At 40.5% G+C, this 10,126-nt stretch overlaps 1 protein-coding gene across 41 annotated transcripts in view; it reads right to left on the bottom strand.

The window, feature by feature from the left end:
• Positions 1–9,287, bottom strand: part of RIMS1 (regulating synaptic membrane exocytosis 1) — a 259,181-nt gene extending 249,894 nt beyond the window's left edge. For 25 of the 41 annotated variants that reach the window (XM_087915535.1, XM_087915528.1, XM_087915514.1 and 22 more), the window contains exon 1: positions 8,200–9,286. In XM_087915535.1, coding sequence (XP_087771661.1) covers positions 8,200–8,387 — 188 coding nt within the window. In that variant the 5' untranslated portion in view covers positions 8,388–9,286. Of the gene's footprint in view, positions 1–8,199 lie in introns of all 41 variants that reach the window. The other 16 variants (XM_087915329.1, XM_087915343.1, XM_087915448.1 and 13 more) reach the window with 2 other exon arrangements.
• Between the last annotated feature and the right edge of the window lie 839 nt (positions 9,288–10,126).

The following is a 10,126-nucleotide window of genomic DNA, read 5'->3' on the forward strand; positions in this document are numbered from 1 at the left end:
TTAAGTGATTGACTTTGCTGTACTGTACTCCATGAGAATAAATATCGCAAAGAATTTTCAGGAAATGAATTCATACCACTGTGAAAATTGTCCGTTCATATTACTTGTAACACCTGTTTATACACTTTGGATTCGAAGGTACCTGATATCAATAGCAGAGACTAATTACCAACATTTCAGTTTGCTGCCCACAGTAAGAACAATAACAGGGTGCAACACTCAAACCCTATTTCAAGTAGCCTTCTCCTAAACAGCACCTTCCAAATCTGTTCTGATTACTTAGACCTTAAGGATAATGAAGAGAAGGATTGCTTTGGTACGATCAAACATGGTAGTGCTGAGGACTTTGTTATCTTTAATTCATCAAAATGCAAGATAGTCTAGAGAGAAATGGCCAGAAAAGCATGATATGGCTTGAAATGAATAAATTAATACTAAGTGCATATACAATTCCCTTTTTCTCTTTTTCCAAAGGAAAATTAAATTTTCCCAAAGAGAAATATTTGAAGTTTTCTATTCTTATATTTCTTTCAACTTTTTGTCAATGTATTGCATATGTCATAGTTCCAATAATTTCTTGTAAGCAACTCTGCTCTTTAGCTTGGGAAATTCAATAGTTTTATTTGTTCATATCATTAATATTATTATTCTCTTTAAATATGACATAGAGTAAATTAAAAATATACTTCTATTTACCACCAGTAAATATAAGAATAAATGTACATTGTACTTGTATAGATCATTCCATATGAAATTATTCAAGACAGTTAATTTTCAACATCATAATAAATGTAACAAATGTAAAGGAAAACTCATATGGGCCATGTTTCTCACAAGAGAGAAGACATTAATTTCATATATGATTTTGGAAATAAAAGAATTACACACAGTTTTCATTATTTGGATTTGGTCTGTATATATTTGGATGAATAATTTCAGATGTTGAAGAGTATAGAAACAGCAAAGATTTCCACTGTTCAATCTGCTGTTGTCTTAAGACACTAAGAATTAGCATCAAAAGTCACAAAAATGTTTTAGAATGACTGTTCCCAAATGTAATGAATTGGTTTTTCCAGGCACTTAACAATAATCTGGTTCCCAGTACGCACTGCAATAAACTTACTTCAGTTAAAAAAACTTACAGGTACCATGAGTATTATTAACAATGGTCTTTGCAGTATGGATTTCATGTGCTATAGGACAAACATGATGTGTGTGTGTGTGTGTGTGTGTGTGTGTGTGTGTTAGTAAGGGTGGGATTCAAATTTCTTAACCGGTTCTGTGGGCATGGCCTAATTTGTGGGTGTGTCTTGGTGGTCATGTGACTGGCTGGGCATGGCTTGTATGTAAATATTATAAATATTTATGTAAATATTGAATTTTTTATTTAAAAAAAGAGCAACTTTTATCCAGGGGTGAGATCTGACTGGTATAACTACCAGCTCAGTAATTTATGTTTTGCGTGCGCTGTGCACGTGTGAAAAACATCATCAGCTTGCTGCCTGGACAGCTGAGCAGCACTGCACACCGGTGCACAGCATTTGAAAAAGCCCTTTTTTCCTGCTTTTTCAACTGCAGCTGTGCTGCGCAAAGCAGCTGAGGTTGAAAAAGCAGGAAATAAAGGTCAGGTAAGAGCCCGGAGGGCGGGTGGGCCAAAACATAGCAGACATAAAACCAGTTCGATGTCTGCTGCTCTTCAGAGCTACCAGTTCTACAGAGCCGGACAGAACCAGTAGAATCCCTCTCCTGCTTTTACCCAAAATCAGGCAAAGCAGGCAGGCAGATTGAGTTGCTTGCAGAATCACAGATTCACTCAGAGATCTATCTTTCTGCAATCTGCTCCTTGAGTCTGCACTGAAAAATAGAAGCTTCAGCTCTGCTTTTAGATTAACTAGAAAGCAAGAAATTCATGATTTCCTGCTTTCTAGCTAATCTAAATTTCTCGGCACAGCAGAACAGCTGATGGTCAGGGGGAAAAAAGGTAAAAAAGCAACTTAGTAGGCAAGCTTGATGGCGCGCATACCAGGTAAGGAATGAGTGGGCGAGAGTGGGCAGGGCCAGCCAATGGCACGATTTGCCGGTTCTCTAAATTGCGCAGAATCATAACAACCAGTTATATAGAACCGGTCCGACCAGGTAGAAGCCCACCCCTCTGTGTGTGTCTTTTTTTGTTTGTGTGTGTGTTTGTGATATTAACATAAATAAATACAGGTAGTCCTCAACTTACAACAGTTGGCTTAGTGACCATTCAAAGTTACAACAGAAGTGAAAAAAGTGACATGGCCATTTTTCACGCTTATGACTGTTGCAGCGTCCCCGTGGTCACATGATTTACATTTGGATGCTTGGCAACCGACTCACATTTGTGACAGTTCCAGTGTCCCAAGGGTCATGTGATCACCTTTTGCAACCTTCTGACAAGCATAGTCAACTGGAAAACCAAATTCCCTTAACAACCCTGTTACTAATTTAACAACTGCAGCGATTCACTTAACAAATGTAGCAAGAAAAATAATAAAATGGGGGGAAACTCTCACTTAGCAACATAAATTTTGGGCTCGATTGTGGTCATAAATTGAGGACTACTATTTCCCAGAAAAATTTAATAGCCATCTGTGATGATGATAGGTATCTCAGCAAAATCTGTATCACCTTGGTTATATGTTCACTCTTAATAAATACACAAGAAGCATTTAGGGAAAATATATTTTCTGTATATCTGATTTATGTCACAAGAGATAACATAAAAGCAACCTAGGGAGATACGAGAAAGAGCCAGCATTTTTTGCTATTATCAGCAGCTGTTGTCATCTTGAATTCTTTCCTTCCTCTTATTTGTTCAGATCAGGTTTCAGAACTAAAGGTTCTTGCAGGTGCATATTAGATTAATTAAGATCCTACATGCATGGACTCCACCATGGCTATATAATCACAAAAGAATGGATAAAAAAACCTGATGGATCCTCATGTGTCCCCAAAACTACCATAGAAGCAAAAGGATCTATAAAGAATAGGAATTTATAAATATCAGAAAACACTCAGAAATCTACTATTTTTGTTGTTCTACCAGTAGTCGGGGAAGAAGACAACTCACATCTAAACAACTGTGGATTTTCCAGCATTTTTTGAACATTGATAAGTCACTACAGATAAACTAAGTACTGTAGTCAATATACAAAACACATTTTTCATCTACAAGTGCAGCCTTAGAATTTATTTATTCTTTGCTAAATACTTTTGACAATGATTATATAGCTTTCTCACTCAGATTTCCTCAACATCCTCCAGATGTAATAGACTACAGTTCCCAGCAAACAAGAAAACTGTTGAGTAAGTGGTATACTGCCAACCTTTAAACATGGGTATTACAAGTCCAAAAACTCTCACAAATATGTACACTGAACTAATGGTTCAAAATGGTCATGTAAGGGGAGGGGAGTGGCAATTTTGTCAGTTCTGTTAGAACAGCAAGTCTTAAAAAAATGTTATATCATTCATTAACCTAATATCCAGGACTATGACATTGGAGTACTCATGCACACATTTTTGCTTGCTCTCATCAATTATACAATTCTAATCATAACATGTAAGTCCGTTTTAAAAAAAAACTGACAAAGGTGCTGGATGACCCTAGGCACAATCCTAATAAAATAAATTAATATGCTCATTTTTGAAAACCAGCTCTCTACTATAAAATTTTCAATTCATCCTCATAAAGAAAAATATAGTCTGTTTACTTTTTTTTCTTAGTAAGTAAAAACGACTGCTTGCATTTGTGGCTTTATTTCACAGTTTTTTCCTACTGTATTTATATCATTGTTTGTTACAAGAGTCTGTTTAATTGGAAAGGCAACACATCTCCTAAAAGCATTGCTCCTGCACTATTTTACACCAGGAGGGGCGGGGGGAGCTGCTTTCCCCCAAAGCTACTTTAATTACACCTAAAACACTATGGAGAATATGCCTGCATAATTCTCATTGATGACAATGTAATATTCCTTACAGCTCAAGTAAACCTTATCCCAATATGGTACCATTTGCGGATATATCACCAAAATTGCAGCTGCCCAGGAACTAAGAGTAATAAACCAGCATTTCTGGATGGCAGTTAATTACTAATAAATGAAGCAACATATTTTCTTTATATACCTAGGTTATTTTATCATTCTTGAAACTTTTTTTCAGAACTGAAATTTAAAAATTGTCCAGATACTGTGTGTAAGAGGTAAAACTTATAACTATTCCATCACCCTCTACTATTGTAAAGCAGGATACTGGAGTAAGTAGTTTAGGAGCCATCTGCAGGAAAGTCAATGCTTAACTAATGTTTAAAACCCATGATTTTGGTGGCTCCTTCCATGCAGGATGCATGATTAGGGACCCGCAGTGAAAGCTTAGAAAAACCCAAGTCAGTGCTTGGGAACAAGACAGCTGTTCCAGTTTAACTAGCTATTTTAATGTAAGGACAATTGGACTAAACTAATGAAAGTGGCATTCTTGAATCTCTGGGCAATAAAAGCAACACAGCTTTGCATTCACAACAAGTGAATGCAAATATTTACAAAGAATGATTCATATTAAAATAGTATGCCTGTCCACTCAAAATTAAGTCTGAGTTTAGGATTGTAGTTTTAATCAATGCATTTTATTTTTATTTTGGAATTTTATCTGACTCTTATCACTTTACCACTGCACCTTACACAGTGATATCCCTTACACAAATGGCAGAAATGTCTTTACAACCCATCTTGGCAGAAGAAAAGCATATCCCAGAACAGTAATAACATTTCCCCAAAACTGCTATTCTCTCGCTAAACCTGTTCTCCAATGTGTTATTCAAGTGCATCTCCCCACATTTCATCAGACAGTTTGCCCCCGTGCTCTATTACTGTATTGCTACAACAGAATAACTTTCAAACAGTACCATATTGAAATATATATCCAATAAAAGGATATATATGTAACTCAAGATTAAATTGTGGAGTTCTTGGTGTTTTCTGAGCTTGGTGATTGCTTGCAGACATTTCATTATCAATTAGGTAACATCATCATTGCAAGTGAGTATGAATTTTGCTCTCTGTTTATATGCAGTAATGATCCCTGCCAGCTTTGGTGGAATTGTGTTTTGTCCTTGGCCCATTTGTCTGGTATTAATGCCTGCTTATCTGGGCACTAGCTGCTAGACAGGATGTCTTCTGGTCTTTTTGTTCCCTTATTTTTTATTGCCTCTTTTGAATAGTGTATACATATATTTTATGCCTATGTTTCCATTGATGGTAGATTTGTTATAATACCAAACTTCCAGGAATTCCCTAACATTTGAGGGTGGGGGGATTTGGCTTAGTCTAAAGGGCTAACAGTTTCCCAGTTGAAATATACCTGCATATCCTTTTGTCACTATGGTGACCTTTTTGTGCTTTTAACAAGCAAGCTGATGTGCTGAATCAAACATATGAACTTTTCCTAATATGGAGATAAGAGGTTTAGAAACAAAACTAACACAAAGTTGGCAATCTCACCAAGATACTGTGCTATATTATTGTGAAATACTTATATATACAATGCTGTATTATATACAAATTCAGTTTAAAAAGCTTAAGTTCAGTTAAAATTGATAAAATTGGCTTAAGTCCTATTGAACAAATATTTTTTCACTTCAGTTTTCTGTGACCTGAGATTTAATTACAGTTTTCAGATTATAACCAAAATACTCCCCACAAACACCTGATTCCATGTACAGTACCTAACGCAGCAGATTTGTTATTAACCAGATGCCTTTGAATTCAATACGCTGCCTTGCATGTCCAAGTATAAGAAGTTCCATTTTTCATCACAATCCTTTGAATACCTATTAAAGCAATATAAATTAATCTTCCTTTCAGGAACAGTCCTCAAAGTTATTTTCTAGTGTGTACAAATTTGAACATTCAAGGGATACTTCTGATCAGGTTTTTAATAAGCTTTACAAATGGTCTAGCTCCTACTTTTACAGTCTACAGTATTAGGAAGTAGCAGGGCAAGAGAGAGGCAGGCAGGAATTCAGACTGCCTTTATGCAATGTCTTTACTTTTTTACCTGGGTCTGCTGGCTGTGCTACTTACATATGCTACCTACATATTACTTAATGCCTTCCCAAGCATGGTGAAGCTTCCTTGTGCAAGCATCTTACCCTGTTTTAGACTTCAAGGCTGTGTTAAAAAGCTGAAAATATTGTTTGCTTGTGTTTTTTTTAATCTTGAAAGTGAAGAATTTAAATAAATAACTTTAAGAAATAGACCCCCAAACCTTTTATTAGGATTGCAATTCTACGCATACTAAAAAGATAAAGAGATCATCAAGTCAATATTTAGGACAGGAAACTTAACATGAAGCTGCAGCTGGAATACTTGCCACATATACTATCAGCAATAAACTTCAAATAAAAGTTTAAATAGTTCTAGCGGAGTAGAAGACATTTCATCTTTCTTCCTCACTATACATTATACACTATTTTCTATGTCCTCCTCCTAAAACAAAGATAAACCATATCTCAAGGCTTGCAAATACCAGCTTTCCATCCTCACAGCACCATAAGCCTTAAACAGTACCAAAGTTAAACACTAAAAACATCCCCTTCCTTTCTGGTTTCTCAGCCTTGAGGAAATAACACAGCTTGCCATGACTACTGCAAAAATCTAAATGCCTGCTAATATCAAAAAGATACAACAACACAATAAGAAACGGCATCTCCATTACACAAAATAAAGAAGTTCAGTGCTTGCAGGGAGTCCGTATTGCCATCTATTATAGATGACACAGCTAGCAGGAGGGAATGGAACAGACAAATCATTAGAACTTAGACCTTTTCTTAATGTCATCATTTTGGACTCAATCAAAAGAGGTTTCACAAGTTCATTTGCACACTTTGATAAGAGCAACCAAAATCAGTCCCCCAAGGAGATGCCGAGAATGCTATCTGCTAATAGAAACTTGCACATTAAAGATAGGATTCACATTCTGCTACCTGATCTGCCACTTCCATTCAAAAGCGAGTAGGCCTGGGAGATGCTTTTAGACCAAGAAGCCTGATCCCCCATTCATAGGCCCAATCACAATCTGTTTCTATTCAGCAATCCATTAACTGATGGCATTAACTTTCAATACATCTGTTTTGCAGGTTAGAAAATATCCTTATATAATGGACTGGATGTAAAAAAGTTGGACGGTATGGGGAGAAAATGAACCGGCTTAAATAAATACTAGAAAGCTCTAAATTATGGCATCTACCAATGGACTGATTCTATTCCCCACCCATCCAAACCTGTGCAGCAAAAGATCCCCAGGGCATCCAGTTCATTAACTGACCGCTGCCACCAACACCTATATACAATTACTATGAAATTGAGAGAAAAAAGCACATTGTTTTTATTATATAGATTTCTCCATATTTGTGTTTGCCTGAAAGTACCTTTGGTCTCATTCACTACAGTATTGTACGTTTTAGTGTTGACAGCCCAGAATATATATATTTTTCTTGAACTGGGTTAAAAGGAGGAAGGCGCACCCCAAATGGAGAATTCCTGCAGGTGGTTTGATGAAACAAGGCACACACACCACAAAGTCCTCAGTGGCCCAGCTTGGCTTTCTTTGCACCAGGCGGGGGCAGCATGGCAGTTTAAAGACTCTTCCGACTAAGTAAACCCCACCCCACCCCACCAGACCTTTCCGAAATAGGGCGAACTATTCAATCCAGGTTTAAGGAACTGAGTGATAATTGCCATCTCCAAAGCCAGCCATCCTGGACAGAGAGACAAGAGACAAGCCCATCCTTAGTCCTTCCTTCCATCACAATAACTGTGCATCCTCTCCCCAGGGGCAATTATTGGGGGCAAAAAGAAGAGCCGTGGTGGGGAAGCGTATGGAGATAACAAGAAGTTACCTCTGGAGTGACAGAAGGCTGGGCAGCATTGGCAAGGAGGGTGTCGACGCCTAGTAAATTATCCCTCCCTCCCTCCTTCTCTTCCTTTCTCTCGCCCCCCCCCACCCCATTCATAAAACTCTGCCTCTGGTTCAGTGCCAGCGATGCTGCCGCCGCCTCTTCTTTTTACCCCCCCCCCCCTACAACACACACACTCGGCTCCAGGTTCAGATGCCACCCTATTCCCCCCACCCCACCCCAACCCGGCCGCCCACCCTCGCGCGCGCCTGGCCCCGGCTTACTTGAGCATGGCCTCCTCTTTCTCCTCCTCTTCTTTCTGGCGGTCCATCACAGCCATAATGATGTTCCTCTCCTCTTCTGTCAGGTGGCTCAGGTCGGGCAGCTCCTGCATGGGGGGAGGCACGGCGGGGGGCCGAGGCCCGCGGGGCCCCAGCGAAGAAAAAGGAGAAGGAGAAGGAGACGAGGACATGTTTGGCAAGAGAGAGAGAGAGAGAGAGAGGGACAGAGACAAAGCTTGAGAGCCTTGCCCGGTTCCCCCTTCGACACCTTTGTACCTTTGGGCAAGGCGAACCCAATCACGCCTCGGCTCGCCGCCGCCTCTTCCTTCTCCTCCTCCTCCTCTTCTTCTTCGTCCTCCTCCTCCTCCTCCTCCTTCTCCCTTTACACTGGAGTCCTCTGTTCATCGGCAGCAGCAAGGAGCTCTTGGGAAGCGGCAGGAGAGGAGGCGGAGACCCGGGCGTTCATGGTTGCTCCGTCCATACAAGCCCCAGCTCCGCCGGCGGCGGCGGCGGCGGCTGCTGTTGTTGCTGCTGCTGCTGCTGCTCCCGCTCCCCCCTTCGGTCGGCCGGGTCTCAGGAAGATCGGGAGATGCCCCACAGCCTCTTGCAGCCCATCCTCCGAGGCTGGCAGAGGAAGGAAAGGCGCGGGTAGCGGCGGCAGCTCGACAGGCTCTGTGCACCGTCAGGGCTGGAAAGGAAAGGGCGGATGCTGCTGCTGTTGCTGCTGCTGCTGCTGCTGCTGCTGCTGCTGCCGCTGCTGCCTCCGCCTGCCGTTAAATGCTCTACTGCTGCTAGCTACGGGGAGGGAGGGAGTTTGTCAGTTAGGCGGAGTCCAAACTGCTTCGCTCCTGGGTAACGCCGAGGTCTGCCTTTCCGAGACAATACGGGCAGCAAAACGTGCCAGATTCCCCCACCTTTTTATTCCTCGAGGCGGGCCGAGCGCTAGCGCTTGAAGAGCAAAGGGAAGCGTTGCTGAAGCTGAGCCTGGAAAACCTCTCCGAAACACAGCAAAACTGACTTCGGATTGAAGGCTAGATTAAGGCTGCCATCCCAAACGTGGGCACGGGGCTCCGGGGAAGGTGGGGGGGGGTTGCAAGGTGGGTTTTTTTTTTTTTTTTTGCAGAGGAGTAATCCCAGCTAGGAGTAGTATGTGTGTTCCCCGAGAGTGCCTAGCAGTGCAGGCAAGAAGCGCCCGGCGATTCGGGGTGGGTTTAATTCCCAAAGCGGCGGGTGTCATAGAAATTGGAACCTGTGGCTCTCGATATATTGTTGGATTCTGATTCCCCAGATGGCCCCAAAGAGGACTCGGAGTCCACCATCTGGAGAGCCTCGGATTTCCCTTCCCTCGCCCGTAAGACAACCGTAGCCTGAGCGTATTTGCATAGGAGGGAAGAAATGCTACTTAATTCGGATATGGAGGATTAAGAAACCATGATTTCAGATTGCAACGCTGCCGTTATAAGCATACCGCTTTGGGATTATCCCCCCTTAAATCCATGTGAATACACACATGGTTAGGGTCGAACGAAATATTTGCTTTTTTTTTTGTGGCCTCTAATAGAGCACTGCTGGTATGTGCTTGGTTCATGTAGAGTTTTTTAAAAGGTGAAGAAACGGTATTAAATGAACTGTGCATACGAATTTAGGTATTACATAAGTGCAGTTGTAGCAAATTTATTTAGACATCATAGGAAGCGGGAAATATACTTTAAGTTCAAATCTTAATTTAATCTTTTGCTCCCCAATTTTGGCAGTAACACTGATAAGACACAAAAAAAATACTGTAAAGAGCCATATACTGAACTGACTGAAAAATATTAGTGCATTAAAATTTATCAATATTTCTGCACATGTTAAATGTTTTAATTTGATTTTTTTACCTTTTCTGGAATTATATGTTGATAAACAACCTTTTTAAGATTTGTTGATG

Source organism: Pseudonaja textilis, chromosome 1 (assembly GCF_049901715.1).
Source record: "Pseudonaja textilis isolate UNSWEBS1 chromosome 1, rPseTex1.2, whole genome shotgun sequence".
In the NCBI taxonomy this organism is placed as follows: domain Eukaryota; kingdom Metazoa; phylum Chordata; class Lepidosauria; order Squamata; family Elapidae; genus Pseudonaja; species Pseudonaja textilis.